The following is a 16,805-nucleotide window of genomic DNA, read 5'->3' on the forward strand; positions in this document are numbered from 1 at the left end:
AGCCAATAGAAAGACAGGTACCTGGATGAGTGTTCCTACAGATCAGCCAATAGAAAGACAGACCTGGATGAGTGTTCCTACAGATCTTGACACTCCGTAGCTGAAGCCTCCTTGCAGGAAGTGAGCTGACAGGATGTTGGAGAAGATGGTGGCCAGAGCATCGGGGGTGGGGAAATTCACTGAGAAGACTGAGAAATGTCTCTACACACACACACACACACACACGCACACGCATGCGCACGCACACGCACACGCACACGCACACGCACACGCACACGCACACACACACAAAATAAAATAAAATGTAAAATGTTCCCATTTTACAACCTGAATGTATGGCTGTCAAAGTTAAGCACTTTGAATGTAGCACTTTGAGATCTGTCACAAATATAACGTGTGCTACAAATAGAATGTATTATTACCCCCCTCCTGCCCCCCACCCCTCCCTACCCTTTCCCTTGTCTTTCCCTCCCTCTCTCCCCCTTCTGCCTCCCCCCCCCTCTCTCTCTCTCTCTCTCTCTCACAACTCTTTAGCCTTTGTAAAGTGTCTTGAGATAACTTGTTATGATTTGACACTCTAATAAAATTGAAGTGAATTGAATTGAATTGCTTGTAGCGATGACTGATTCTGCCCTGTAATACACTATAAAAGCCCTCTGTGTTTTTGCCATATTCATGTGCAATAATGGAAATGATGCCTTTGCAGACGTCACAGCTAAGAGACCAGATGTTGTTGTTGTTGATGAGGAGGACAGTAGAGAAGTGATCTTTTTAGAAGGAGGTTGTACATTTGATCACAGTTTGGAAGAGGCTTAAAGGGCCTACACCATGCTTTTAAAACTATATTTTTTGTATAAATATATGCTCAAAATTGAGTCTTAGACAGGTTTTAACCCTCAAAAAACACTCTGACCATTCTTTTTGTTTGTTCTAGCTCTACTATAATGAGGCTCTCCAGCTGCAATACCAAAACGGCCTCTGTTTGCTCAGGGGCGCATCTAGTGGGGTTTTTCCAGAAAAAAAAGAGGTGAAAAATTTCTTTTTTCAAAAATTTTTTTTTTCAAAACTTTTCAAAAACAATTTTTTTTTGAAAAAATACATTAACCCCTAGTTACATTTTCAAAAAAACTTTTTTTTTCAAAAACTTTTTTTTTTTTCAAAAAACTTTTTTTTTTTCAAAAAACTTTTTTTTTTTCAAAAAACTTTTTTTTTTTCAAAAAACTTTTTTGAAAAAAAAAAGTTATTGAAAAAAAAAGTTTTTTGAAAAAAAAAAGTTTGAAAATTTTGAAAAAAAATTTTTTTGAAAAAAAAAAGTTTTGAAAAAAAAAAGTTTTGAAAAAAAAATTTTTTTTTGACTCTGAAAAAAAAAACGGGAATCCGAGAGTGACGTCACTCTCGTCAACTCTCAGAACAGCACTGTTCTGAGAACCCGTGGAAAGCTTTTCATCTCTGTCTGCCCAAAACCAGAGAAAGACACAACGGTCAGAAATAGGACTTTGTGAGGATCACTACTTAAAACCATGAGATTTACAACCCCATTATGATTAATGCCCCTTTATTTTATTAATCGTGGGACCCCAAAAAAAGGTTTTAAAATAGAAAAAGTGAAAATTCATGGTGTAGGTCCTTTAACGAGGTGCTTTTAGTACCAATGTCTTACTGATGCCATTATACATCTGGAAGCCTCTGTAATGTCCATAAACTAGTTGTGAGGCCTGCAGATTGAAGCCTCTGTAATGTCCATAAACTAGTTGTGAGGCCTGCAGATTGAAGCCTCTGTAATGTCCATAAACTAGTTGTGAGGCCTGCAGATTGAAGCCTCTGTAATGTCCATAAACTAGTTGTGAGGTCTGCAGATTGAAGCCTCTGTAATGTCCATAAACTAGTTGTGAGGCCTGCAGATTGAAGCCTCTGTAATGTCCATAAACTAGTTGTGAGGCCTGCAGATTGAAGCCTCTGTAATGTCCTTAAACTAGTTGTGAGGCCTGCAGATTGAAGCCTCTGTAATGTCCATAAACTAGTTGTGAGGTCTGCAGATTGAAGCCTCTGTAATGTCCATAAACTAGTTGTGAGGCCTGCAGATTGAAGCCTCTGTAATGTCCATAAACTAGCTGTGAGGTCTGCAGATTGAAGCCTCTGTAATGTCCATAAACTAGTTGTGAGGCCTGCAGATTGAAGCCTCTGTAATGTCCATAAACTAGTTGTGAGGCCTGCAGATTGAAGCCTCTGTAATGTCCATAAACTAGTTGTGAGGCCTGCAGATTGAAGCCTCTGTAATGTCCATAAACTAGTTGTGAGACCTGCAGATTGAAGCCTCTGTAATGTCCATAAACTAGTTGTGAGGCCTGCAGATTGAAGCCTCTGTAATGTCCATAAACTAGTTGTGAGGCCTGCAGATTGAAGCCTCTGTAATGTCCATAAACTAGTTGTGAGGTCTGCAGATTCACAGTATGTGTGCGTGCGTGCGTGCGTGCGTGCGTGCGTGCGTGCGTGCGTGCGTGCGTGCGTGCGTGCGTGCGTGCGTGCGTGTGTGTGTGTGTGTGTGTGTGGTGGTTCTACCTGCAGTCTAGGGTTGACAGAGAAGCTCCCGGCGGTAGGGTTCATACAGGTGATGTACTGACAGTTATGGATCTCCTTCAGGACCAGCCTCTGTCTGTCGTACCTGCCAATCAATCACTTGCTGTCAATCAATCACAAGCTGCCAATCATCTCAGGCAACTGAGAAGTTGTGATGATGCTAGCAGACACATCCTGACCATGGTCTATACCAGGGGTCAGCAACCTTTTTGAAATGAAGTGCCACGTTTTTATTTCCCAGAGAGTCAGTGTGCCATGTAGTCCAGTCGTTATATGAAAAAAACCTAAAACAAATTGCAATAGTAGCAAACTCAACTGATTCTGTATCCTCATTATGTCCTTAGTGAGGGAAAAAAAGTCCCAAGGAATCCCATCAGGGGAAAGTTTTGAAAACGACCTATACCTACCTTCGCTTACTATACACTACACTATAAAGGAAAAAATGACTCCCAAAAAAACTGCTTTAAGTGGGATGTGAGGGGTCAAACTAGGGGTTTTTAATTATTCTGAATCCATTGCAAGCATTTGTTTTGCATGAAAAACATTCCTCGGGGTAAAAACGGACCCCAAAAGACTGTGAAAATCACTAAACCATCGTTTTGAGGGGCCATTTCTTGCCCAAGGAATGTTTTTCGTGCAAGTGCTTGCAATGGATTCAGAATAATTAAAAACCCCTAGTTTGACCCCTCACATCCCACTTAACCCTTTGTAAGCCACGGGGAGCCCCTTAATGTTAAAATCGTACTATATCGGACTTCCTGGGGGGGGAGGGGCAGCCAATCGTCTTTTCCCGTACTTTCCCGTATTTACCGAAATAAATGATTTTCATCCGAAAATCGGCGATCGTCTAACCTTCCCTAGTCACCACTCGTGCATTGATAGCTCATGCACGGTCTGACATGAAGCAGAGGTGACGTCAGCTCCTTTCCTTCTCCAAGGCTACTCCCAGCCATCCGTTTGCTGTCTGTACACTAGTGCTCCTACTGCAGCCATGCTTGGGGCTATGCTAGCGAAAATTTTCAGTTCTGTTCTTGAGTCACACATGGATTATTTGCGGGGACATTTACGTGAACGGATCGCGCACACGAAACGCACGGGGAGATCGATGATCGGCCAAAACCCCCATTCTATCCCAACGGAGATCGAGAAAATCACGGTGAGCTAATGACCTGGGGGGAAAAAAAAAAGAAAAAACAACGGCGCTGTCCAAGAAGGAGGGGCGGCGGGCTCATGTATAATATTATGTCTCAGATCACAATACAATAATAGAAATTTCACGGCTAATCTACCAACCACCATTCTATTTCGGACGGCAAAGTGTTAAAGCAGGTTTTTTGGGAGTCATTTTTTCCTTTATAGTGTAGTGTATAGTAAGTGAAGGTAGGTAGGTCGTTTTCAAAACTTTCCCCTGATGGGATTCCTTGGGACTTTTTTTCCCTCACTAAGGACATAATGAGGATACAAAATCAGTTGAGTTTGCTACTATTGCAATTTGTTTTAGGTTTAGCCTAATTTTGGCCTAAAATTACTGGACTAATGTCAACATACATTTTAATGACAAATATTTTGTCATATTTTGATTGGCAGGACATTGTTATAACAATCATTAGACCCAGAGCAATAAAGAACCTATCTCGCCGACTCCCTCCCCAGTTAGTGTTCAGCGTTTTAATGAATGTAGAATTTTGGGCAAGATGTAATTTGCTATACATTAGCGAACTTCATTTAATTGACCACGTTTAAAAAAAAAGATTTGTTTTTAAAATAAGAATTCTCTCTCACACTTCTGCCAGTGTGCCGGTGATCACCCTCCTCTGTGCCAATGTTGGCACCGTGCCTAAGGTTGCCTGGCCCTGGACTACACTCTATTGGTCAATCATCACAGGTAGTCAGAGAGTATTATCACAATAATGTCAAATCCGGGAATAAATTCTTTACCAAGAAATGTCTTCACCAATGTGTTTGTAAATGTCTCTAGTAACACATCTAACAATGTGTTTGTAAATGTCTCTAGTAACACATCTAACAATGTGTTTGTAAATGTCTCTAGTAACACATCTAACAATGTGTTTGTAAATGTCTCTAGTAACACATCTAACAAAGTTTGAAATTCAAAATCCCTAGGAGAACTTTTGACAGCTGCTGAAAGTTTGGGTCTCGTTCACTTACTGTACAGGAAAAAAAATACCCACAAATAAATCTGTGAGGGGTCAAACTATGGGTTTTTCATGATTCTGAATCCATTGCAAGCATTTGTTTTGCACGAAAAACATTATTTGGGCTAAAAAACGGCTCCCACAAAACTGTGAAAAAAAGTGATGACTCATCACTAAACCATAGTGTTGTGCGTCCGTTTTTAGCCCAAGGAACGTTTTCTAACCCTAACCCTAACCCAACGTTTTTTTTTTCATGCAAAACAAATGCTTGCAATGGACTCAGAATCATGCACAAAACCCTAGTTTAACCCCTCACATGCAACTTAAAGCAATTTATTTTTTGTATATATATATTTTTTTCCTGTATAGTAAAGTCAATGAGACCCAAACTTTCATTGGTTAGGGTTAGGTTAAGGTTAGGTTAAGGTTAGGGTTAGGTTAAGGTTAGGTGTGTACCAGTGGCTGTAGTCCAGGTGCTGGCGGATCAGGGTGTGACAGTTCCATAGGGGTTAGGTTTAGGTGTTAGATGTTAGGGTTGGGGTTAGATGTTAGGTTTAGGTGTTAGGGTTAGGGTTAAGTACCAGTGGCTGTAGTCCAGGTGCTGTCTAATCAGAGTGTGAGGTTGGACCGTTCCAAACGTGTCCACCTCAGGCATGTTGAGGTCGTCTATGAAGTAGATCAGCCTGTTGGTGCCCTGAGGGGCGAAGGTTCGACCAGCCTTCTTCTCCAAGGGCTTCTCAAGGACCCCTAGGAGACAGTGGAGAGACAGCGTTAGAGTTAGGGTCTTCTAGGACCCCCTGGGTCAGAGTTAGGGTCTTCTCTAGGACCCCCTGGACACAGTGGAGGGACAGGGTCAGAGTTAGGGTCTTCTCTAGGACCCCCTGGACACATGGAGAGACAGGGTCAGAGTTAGGGTCTTCTAGGACCCCCTGGACACATGGAGAGACAGGGTCAGAGTTAGGGTTATATATGGAAATACAGATGTATCGTTTCAACGCTTCAGTATTTACTGCTCTTTTCATGAAAATGTCCTGCAAATGATTTTTTTCCACAGGTTTCTTTCCCTGTTTTTCCTTTCTAATTATTTATGGAGAACATATCTTATGGAGAACATATCTTATGGAGAACATATCTTATGGAGCATATCTTTGTAGAAACCCGCAAATGGCAAGACCACTTCATTCCCATAGAAAAGCAGAATTCACCTTCATAGGTGGATTAAAACATTGAAGTCAAAGAAGGCCATAAAAATAGCAAAAATCTACAAGCTCAATTTTCTGCAAATCCCCTGAAGACACTGTCACTGTCAGGCCATGGGAAATGGCACAACTGTACTGTGTCAGTCTCATGTGGTTTATGACGTCAGACATCAATGATGCCGATCATCTCCATATTTGGGAAATGTAAAAGAGTTTGCATTTTCCCATTCAAGTCAATGTAGGAAATGTATAATGTAATACATTTATATAAATTAAACTATATAACGTATCAATGAGCAAAACAAGTCCCGATGAAGCCGGTCCATTTGATATCATGGCCAGAGTGCGTACCGCCAAACCTGTGGGAGGAGTAATGTGGCAAAATAAAGTTCATCTGGAAAGATTGAAAGATGGATGGAAGAAGAAAGTTCTCCGCTCCCTCCACTGGCTCCCGGTTGCGGCCCACACTGAATACAAAACACTGATGCTGACCTTCAAAGCAGCCAAAGGTACGGCTCCTCCATACCTCCAAAACCTGATCAACCCCTACACCCCCACCCGTTCACTCAGATCAGCCAACACAGGGATGCTGACAGAACCCTCGCTAAAAACCCCAGGACAAAAATCCACTCGTCCGAGACTCTTCTCCCTCCTGGCCCCCAAACTGTGGAATAAACTCCCTGTCCCACAGACTCACTACCTCCGTGGTCTGAAGACAGATTCCACCTAAACCCATAGCACTTACTGTAGCACTCGCCTACGCCCAATGACCATATAAGATAGATAGCATTCCTAGGTTTTATCCACAACTTTCCAACATCCCATCATGCATTGCGCAGAATGTGCAGGCAGCTTCTGGCGCCGCAGACGAGAGTGATCTACAAACTCACAACGGTTGCATCTGCGACGCGATGTAAGCTTGTATGTCTGCTGTTAACTGGAAGTGTCCCGCAAATAATGCTACAGTAAATTCTCACGGAAACAGGTGGATATAAAGTTCTTTTTTACTGATTAGGTGCTCAGTTTAACTACGTAATTTTTTTAAAGATTGATATGTCTATGCAATTCATGTATTGATGTTGATGTATTGATGTATTAATTTGCTTATTGTAAGTCGCTCTGGATTAAGAGTGTCTGCTAAATGCCTAAACTGAAACTAAACTGAAACTGAAGACTCACTGAGGTGGTGTAGCAGTTAAAGACTGAGGTGGTGTAGTATTTAGTTAAAGACTCACGTTGCAACATGGCTGACGTGGTGTAGTAGTTAAGGACTGAGGTGGTGTAGCAGTTAATTAAAGACTCACGTTGCAACATGGCTGACGTGGTGTAGTAGTTAAACGGCACTTTGGCCACCATGTAATCCTCGTTGAGCTTGGAAACGTAGTCCATCACCAGGATGGTCTTTCCTACTCCAGCGTTCCCCACCAGCATGATGGGCTTCCCTCTGTGCACCAGCAGGTTTATGAAGAATGTCAGGCACAGGGTCTCTGGAGTGTGGACCAGTAGAGTCTGGAAGAACATAAACATATATGAGAACATAAACACTAAGAAGGACCAGCAGGTTTATGAAGAACGTCAGGCACAGAGTCTCTGGAGTGTGGACCAACAGGGTCTGGAAGAATATGAACATTATGAAAACATAAACATTATGAAGGACCAGCAGTTCTATGAAGAACGTCAGGCACAGCGTCTCTGGAGTGTGGACCAGTAGGGTCTGGAAGAACATAAACATTATGAAAGGACCAGTAGGGTCTGGAAGAACATAAACATTAACATAGAAACACTACGTCAGGTAGAGGGTCTCTGGACCAGCAGGGTCTAAAGAACATTTTCTTTGAGAGTGAGTAGAGCTAAAATGTCCGTCATTGGTCATTCCAACCAGGACTTATCTAGCTACTCCCTTTCCCTAAACCTGTTTTCTTTGCAAACTCTAGGCTTGAATTATATACATTTTCTATAGAAAAATATTATTGCGAATAGTCTATTCTTTTTTTCTTTTTCTATGTTTCCTCAAGTTGTTTTCACTCCTGTTTCTAAGTTATCTATGTGTGTATTGATACTTTGTCCTATTTTCCACAGACCAATACGAGTCAAACAGACAGATGAAACAGGTTGATGTTCCTTTATATAGTGTAGTCTCCCAGTCATGAGTTCTTCACAAAATGAGTCCTGTTGATTGCCCCCTCCTACTGGAGAGTTTTTTGATACTGTGTCTTTTACTGTTGTATTTTACTCTATTCTATTATATTCTATTGTGTATGTATGTATATTCAGATTGTTCTAGAATGTTTATATATATATATATATATATATATATATATATATTGTCGTTTTTTAATATTTACAAATGAACAGATGTACAAGTCACTTGGGCAATGGGCACACAAGCAGGTTTTTAGTCACTTCACTTGCCAGTGATAAGCAATTACCCACCCCACCCATGTTGATGGGGAGATTGAGCACACCTCCTTGAGATGACTCCACCTTTGTTCCCAGCCCCTATAAAAGTGATGTTTGTTCTGTCATTCTGTTAAACCCTGATGAAGACTGGCAACAGTCGAAACGTTGGTAAATAAATTATTTGCATCGTGGCTGAAGAGTGTGCGGCCTCTTTCCTCTTATTCTAAAGAACATAGGATCATTATGAAGTAAGGTCAGATAGTCTGGAAGAACATGGAAACCAAGTGTTGTTTTTGACAGCAAATCTTGATTTAGTTTTAGTCGTAGTCTTTTGATTAACATGCATTTTAGTTTTAGTCGTATTTTAGTCAACTGAAAATATTTAGTTTTAGTCTAGTTTTAGTCGACTTAATATCTTATGATTTTAACTGTAGATTTAACATTGATTGCAGTTGATTGAACAATGATTTGATCACCAGTGCCAAGGTTTTTATTTGTTTTTTCCATATTTCCGAGGATCCTTTCCACTTCCTGGTTCCTGGTCCATCGTATTGTCTTTAACCCATAACAGAAAAATGACGATCGCGGCCATCCGTGCCTTTGTTACGGCCGGTAGAGAAGGGCTTGTTTTAACGAGAACGTGATCTGGAGTTAGATTACGAGATAAATCCACCTTATGTGTGTATATAGCTATAAAGAACCACATCAGTAAAATTACAAGAAAAAAACAAGAAATTGAAAACATAAATGACCAAACTGCACTATTTTCATTGACAGGGAAGGTCCTGGATCCAATCAAAGATTTGGGGGGACATGTTACCCCTTGTTCCTCCACAAATGAAGCACTGCCTGTAAGGGTATGTCAGGTTCCAGCTCAAAGGGTCAGGGTTAGGGGTCAGGGGTCAGGGATTAGGGGTCAGGGGTCAGGGGGTAACAGACCTGTAAGGGTACATCAGGCTCCAGCTCAAAGGGTCAGGGTTAGGGGTCAGAGGTCAGGGGGTAACAGACCTGTAAGGGTACGTCAGGCTCCAGTTCAAAGGGTCAGGGTTTAGGGGTCAGGGATTAGGGGTCAGGTGGTAACAGACCTGTAAGGGTACGTCAGGCTCCAGTTCAAAGGGTCAGGGTTAGGGGTCAGAGGTCAGGTGGTAACAGACCTGTAAGGGTACATCAGGCTCCAGTTCAAAGGGCAGCATCCTCTCCGTCCAGGGAGTGAACTTGTTGCTCTCTGGATCGATGAAGTAGTCGAACACCGTTCCCTGAGAGGGGAACTTCACCGCCCGCATCTCCTTACACCACCATCTGGAGAACTCTGCTCTGTAGTCCATTAACTAGATATACACACACACACACACACACACATTACACCACCATCTGGAGAACTCTGCTCTGTAGTCCATAAGCTAGACACACACACACACACACATTACACCACCATCTGGAGAACTCTGCTCTGTAGTCCATGAGCTAGATACACACACACACACACACACACACACACACACACACACACACACACACACAAACACACACACACACACACACACACATTACACCACCACCTGGAGAACTCTGCTCTGTAGTCCATGAGCTAGACACACACACACACACATTACACCACCACCTGGAGAACTCTGCTCTGTAGTCCATGAGCTAGACACACACACACACACACACATTACACCACCAGCGTGAGAACGTGATAGGACAACTCTAAGCTACATCAATTTGCATTTTTACATTGTTAATTGTACCCGTTCTATCTCATTTATAAGATAGAAAAATCCAAATGAAATCTTAACATGCGGGGTGTCTAAATTGTGTGTTTCTTTATGGGGAATTCAAATATGTAATTCTTTTTTGGATAGAATAACTCTAACCTACATCATTTTGTACTTTAAAAAGGGAGAAATGTGCGATTTTTACCGCTTTTTAGGATATTTTTATAAGACACAAGGGAAATGTTTTATAATGACAAAGCCAAATCAAATGTACCTATTTATCAACCATTTAAGTGCATAACAGTGAATACACTTAAGGATATCAAATATCACTTCCAGAATGTTGCTAAGTTGAACAAGTCCTGCTTTGACTCAGCCTTGGACATCAGCCTCCTGCTGGTATCCTGATCCCTGATACCTCCATCCCTCTTTTCCTGGGAGAAGTAAAGTATTGGAGGAAGCTTCAGTCACCATTTTGACAACCCTCTCAATACTTTGGGTGTGGCATGTTGGCCAGTGAGGTACCTCCATGGGGGTGTTGATAACATTATTCAACTCTGAGGTGTTTATTGTACAGGTGCGAGGTGGCTCTGCACATCTTCTGACTAGCTAATCATTTCAGCAATGCTGGAAGCATCATCATTGATCTCAGGTGTCTTTCTGCTTCTTACTGAGGAGTAGTTGCTGCCAGGCTCACTGGCATCTCTACAGTATTGCCAGTGAGCCTGGCAGCAACTATCTGTTCCAATACCCCAGAAAAAGGGACTAAAGAGGAGCCACATGCAGAGCAAATTGCCAAGCTTTTTGCATGGCTGAGAGAGAGGGGTTTTGATTAGACCTTAAGGGCCATTGGAGGGGACTCAACAAATCTTAACACTGGTGTCAAAGCTGGAGTAATGCAGAAGCTGGAGCTGCACCTATAGGCAGAAAGCTGGTCTGGTTGGTGAGTGTATTATCCGTTCACGGATAATACACTCCAACAATGTATTCCACAATAGATTGCAGTTTTTTTTTCTGATTCAATCCTCTCAATCCATGCTTTGACACCCAGAGCCTGAGAAGTCTGTTTGCTGTGGTGAGCCAGCGGCTGTGGTTTTGCTGGCCCAATCTCCAGCAGAGCCAGCCTTGCAGGAACGACTCCATCCCTGACTGCAGAAACAATATGATAGCCATAGTGTTGATCAGTCGAGAGATCTTCAATGACTTTGGCAGACAGCTCTGTAGCTGAATTAAGGAGCTTTCTTATTGGTCCAGACAATGGTGTTGTCTGACAGATTAGGACCATCGAGTTCAACAATGACCACCTGGCGGAGGGGAAGTTCACCAGTGTGTACCAGACCAGCAGATCCTCACCAACCAGACCAGCTTTCTGCCTATAGGTGCAGCTCCAGCTTCTGCATTACTCCAGCTTTGACACCAGTGTTAAGATTTGTTGAGTCCCCTCCAATGGCCCTTAAGGTCTAATCAAAACCCCTCTCTCTCAGCCATGCAAGAAGCTTGGCAATTTGCTCTGCATGTGGCTCCTCTTTAGTTCCTTTTTCTGGGGTATTGGAACAGATAGTTGCTGCCAGGCTCACTGGCAATACTGTAGAGATGCTAGTGAGCCTGGCAGCAACTACTCCTCAGTAAGAAGCAGAAAGACACCTGAGATCAATGATGATGCTTCCAGCATTGCTGAAATGATTAGCTAGTCAGAAGATGTGCAGAGCCACCTCGCACCTGTACAATAAACACCTCAGAGTTGAATAACGTTATCAACACCCCCATGGAGGTACCTCACTGGCCAACATGCCACACCCAAAGTATTGAGAGGGTTGTCAAAATGGTGACTGAAGCTTCCTCCAATACTTTACTTCTCCCAGGAAAAGAGGGATGGAGGTATCAGGGATCAGGATACCAGCAGGAGGCTGATGTCCAAGGCTGAGTCAAAGCAGGACTTGTTCAACTTAGCAACATTCTGGAAGTGATATTTGATATCCATAAGTGTATTCACTGTTATGCACTTAAATGGTTAATAAATAGGTACATTTGATTTGGCTTTGTCATTATAAAACATTTCCCTTGTGTCTTATAATAATATCCTAAAAAGCGGTAAAAATCGCACATTTCTCCCTTTTTTAAGTACAAAATGATGTAGGTTAGAGTTATTCTATCCAAAAAAGAATTACATATTTGAATTCCCCATAAAGAAACACATAACTTAGACACCCCACATGTTAAGATTTCATTTGGATTTTTCTATCTTATAAATGAGATAGAACGGGTACAATTAACAATGTAAAAATGCAAATTGATGTAGCTTAGAGTTGTCCTATCACAAAAATAATGTCATATTTGAATTCTCCATCAAAAAACACACAAAATGGACACCCAACACGTTTGGATTTCCAAAATAAAAAAAGTATGACCCGCCCTACTATAACAGCCAAGGCTAAAATCTAAAATGACACAAGATGATTTCCCATCTTAATGGGTTGATGCAGTATTCAATCAATCAATCAATCAATCAATCAATCAATCAATCAATCAATCAACCAATCAGGAGCTCACATGGTCTTGGAACAGCGCCCCCCCGAAGGCCCAGACGCAGGAGAAGACAAAGTAGATCTCATAGACCTCTCTGGGAGAATCTGCTGGGGTGTTGTCTTCTGTTAGCAGACAGTCCAGCAAGCAGCACAGAGTCTGATTGGACCATGAGGGAGACAACAGAGAGTCTGATTAGTCGGGGGCGTTAGGGAGATTACATGGTAATTTCGTGCTAATTAGTCTAAAAGCTCCAAATTTTGCACAGGTGTAGCCCAGGTATGCTCTAATGATTTAGCTAGGGCGCCCGAGTCTGCGTCATTCGGGGTCGCCACAGCGGCCAGATCAAGTTGGGCTCCCATCGACTTTCAATACAGGAGGAAAATACCCAGAAAAACACTTTTTTTCTGGGTATTTAAGTAGGATGTGAGGGGTCTAACTAGGGGTTTGTCATGATGCTGAATCCATTGCAAGCATTTGTTTTGCACAAAAAAACATTCCTTGGGCTACAAATGGCCACAGAAAACGATGGTTTAGTGATGAAAAGTGATGAGTCATCACGTTTCAGAGTTTTGTCAAACGCAGACACTTTTCCACCGAAGCTAGGAGACTCCTTACCACGAGCCCTCCACACCCTGGATGGACCCTTGACCACTGGAACAAACAGTGGTCTAAGTCAACATCTACGTTGAGGAAGTTCATCAACTCTCCTTCAACCAATCCTCCTGGGTGCGACTTACCAAGAAATGCCTGGGTCAATCTCAACAGACTTCGCTCTGGAGTAGCTAAGACCGAATACTATCTGCACATGATTGGAGTGTCTGCCACTGACCTCTGTGAATGCGTAATACCACAGACTGTTGAACACATCATTGACGAATGCCCAATCTTCAAATCACCACATGGAGTCAGTGGCCTAATTGAACTGGATGACGATACCTCTTCTTGGCTGATGTCTCAATTGCCTGTGTAGTCCTACACGAACGAACGAACGAGAGTTTTGTGGGTGTTTTCTGGAGCTGTGGCGACCCCGAAGGTCGCCGACTCGGGCGCCCTAGCTAAATCATTAGAGCATGCCCTGAGCTACATCTGTGCAAAATTTGGCGCTTTTCGACTGATTAGCACGAGAAAAAAAAAACCCTAAGGCCTCCGACTAACATGAATGCTCACTAGGGTTTAATGCCGGGAACCGGGATCCCGGGACTCCCGGCCTGAGCGCACCTAATTTCCCTCCCGGTTATTGGCTTCGGGAACCGTCATCCCGAAGATTGTCTTTTTCTTATATAAATTAGGCTACTAATTATTACTAGAAAGGCCTACTACAGTGCGTGGGCAATTGGCTGCTTGCCACATATCCTCGCCTCCTTTTTTAACAGGAAAAATATATATCAGAATGAATCAGAACGTCAATATGCCTACAATAATCCAACCAAAAATTAATCTCTCTCTGATTTGCACTGCCTCTTTGATGAGCGCAGCCGCTGCGCAGCGCGCAATCTCGAGAACGAGGGGGGGGGGCTTCTTTATTTGCTGTAACATGATGAATTGCCCAGTTTGGGACATAATAAATATACTTGACTATAATGGACATTTAGTTTGGCTGTTGATATGATATCACGGGAGGGCGGCGGTCAGATGCAGTGGAATTCTAAAAAGCCACGTCCCATACAATAGGCCTACCGCCTACTAAATAAACTTAATTGATTAAATCTAACGTGGCGTGGCACCGAAATTATACAGCGTTCCACTTCCAACAGTCCCTTTACCATTACAGAGAGACCACCTGTATGCTTAGCCTATTTATAACGTGATGTTTTCCAGCAGCAGAATTAGCAAAATTATGGAAAACAAGTCTGTTGTTATAATCCAACTGCTGTACTGTAAGTAATAGGTCTACATTTGTGGTCTACCTTGCTTTCTTGGGGTGAACTATGAAGAATGATCTTGCAAGCGTTATTATCCCCCCAAATATATCCGATTGTGTAAGTAATGCAATGCTTTATAATGAGCCATTGAGGAACATTGAAGCGTTGCGTTGTGAAGAGTTGTGCGCGACAGCACGTCCAACGGCATCTCCCATTAGCTTGATTATAGTTTGTCCTGCGAGTGTCATGCTGACAGTGACAATAGCCGATCTGCAAGCTCACATAGCGTCTAATCTACGACGTGTTGTGAGCTTGCAGATCATCTATTTTCAGTGACACGTGGAAATTCAGTCGATAGGCTACGCAATGTCGCCCCCTGGTTGGTTAAAGGGGTACTGTCACCTAAAGCCAAGGCCGTTCCATGGTTATTAAACATTATTAATTATTATTATTATTGACGGGAAATACCGGGGAGCCCGGGAGAAGCTCCGAAAAATCCCGGTTTTTAAAATGAGCTAAATTCGGGAAAATATTAAACCCTAATGCTCACCCATACATGTATCGTTTTCTGAGGCAATTTCTAGCCCAAGGAATGTTTTTTGTGCAAAACAAATGCTTGCAATGGATTCAGCATCATGACAAACCCCTAGTTAGACCCCTCACATCCTACTTAAATACCCAGAAAAAAAAATGTTTTTCTAGTTATTTTCCTCCTATATAGAAAGTCGATGGGAGCCCAACTTGATCTGGCCGCTGTGGCGACCCTGAAGGTCGCCGACTCGGGCGCCCTAGCTATATCATTAGAGCATGCCCTGAGCTACATCTGTGTAAAATGTGGCGCTTTTAGACTGATTAAACTGATAGAACGCCCCCGACTAGATTGGACAACACACAGAAACAACAGCATCTGATTGGACGATGCAGAGGCGTTCAATCAGATCAGAGGATTTGACAATATGGATCATACTGATCTCTGGTCTAGTTATTGTCTTTGTTGGTATAAATTACATTTATCAATTATATTTAAAACACCAACTTCATGTTACAGTGTCTGGAACAACTAACTAACTAACTAACTAACTAACTAACTAACTAACTAACTAACTAACTAACTAACTAACTAACTAACAACTAACTAACAACTAACTAACTAACTAACTAACTAACTAACTAACTAACTAACTAACTAACTAACTAACAACTAACTAACTAACTAACTAACTAACTAACTAACAACTAACTAACTAACTAACAACTAACTAACTAACTAACTAACTAACTAACAACTAACTAACTAACTAACTAACTAACTAACTAACAACTAACTAACTAACTAACTAACTAACTAACTAACTAACTAACTAACTAACTAACAACTAACTAACTAACTAACTAACTAACTAACTAACTAACTAACTAACTAACAACTAACTAACTAACTAACAACTAACTAACTAACTAACTAACTAACTAACAACTAACTAACTAACTAACTAACTAACTAACTAACTAACTAACAACTAACTAACTAACTAACTAACTAACTAACTAACTAACTAACTAACTAACAACTAACTAACTAACTAACAACTAACTAACTAACTAACTAACTAACTAACAACTAACTAACTAACTAACTAACTAACTAACTAACTAACTAACAACTAACTAACTAACAACTAACTAACTAACTAACTAACTAACTAACTAACAACTAACTAACTAACTAACTAACTAACTAACTAACTAACTAACTAACTAACATGTGATGAGATGTGCCCACTGCAGGTCTGTACAAAGAGGATGACCAGAGAAATGTCATTCTGTCCCAGGACACTGGATAACGAGAAACCAAAACATGCTGAGCCCACGACACAAGATCTACTGATGCATTGTTATGTTTTTAACTGTCCAATCAGGCAATGAACTAATGTCTATTTCCATGTGTCTTTGAAATTGTGAAATTATGCTTTGTATTCAGAAGAGAAACGAGAGAAAAGAGAACAGAGGAGAAACATGTTTATTGTACCACTGGACATTACAATTGTGTAAGCTGGTTGATTTAATATACGAGAAAACAGACATTACACTGGTGTGGTCTCCTTTCTTGTGTGGGAGTGAATTTAATCTTTTTGGGAAACTGTATTTATTCTTGTATTAATTACATGGGGAAAATACCCATCAGTCTTAGCACACAGTGGACACCGAGCACAGGATACAATCCTTTGAAACCAAGTGCTTCAGAAGGATGATCCATATTTCATACAAAGAACAGCGGACAAACAACCACGTTAGACAACTCGTCACAACCCATGCTGGAGAACAGGATTCTCTACTCTCAACAGTAAGACGTTGTAAACCAGCCTG

The 16,805-nt window shown here is 41.6% G+C and overlaps 1 protein-coding gene across 1 annotated transcript in view; it reads right to left on the reverse strand.

Moving 5' to 3' along the window:
• The window catches only part of dnah9l (dynein, axonemal, heavy polypeptide 9 like), a gene marked incomplete at both ends in the record, with an annotated part of 263,680 nt that overhangs the window by 83,958 nt on the left and 162,917 nt on the right, over positions 1 to 16,805 (reverse strand). Inside the window, 6 exons of the mRNA XM_080727109.1 lie at positions 64 to 201; positions 2,560 to 2,662; positions 5,315 to 5,480; positions 7,237 to 7,441; positions 9,487 to 9,660; positions 12,601 to 12,732. Of these exons, the coding sequence (XP_080583235.1) occupies positions 64 to 201; positions 2,560 to 2,662; positions 5,315 to 5,480; positions 7,237 to 7,441; positions 9,487 to 9,660; positions 12,601 to 12,732 (918 nt within the window). The remainder of the gene's footprint in view (positions 1 to 63; positions 202 to 2,559; positions 2,663 to 5,314; positions 5,481 to 7,236; positions 7,442 to 9,486; positions 9,661 to 12,600; positions 12,733 to 16,805) is intronic.

This window comes from Nannobrachium achirus, assembly GCF_963921795.1.
Source record: "Nannobrachium achirus genome assembly, chromosome: 5".
NCBI lineage: Eukaryota > Metazoa > Chordata > Actinopteri > Myctophiformes > Myctophidae > Nannobrachium > Nannobrachium achirus.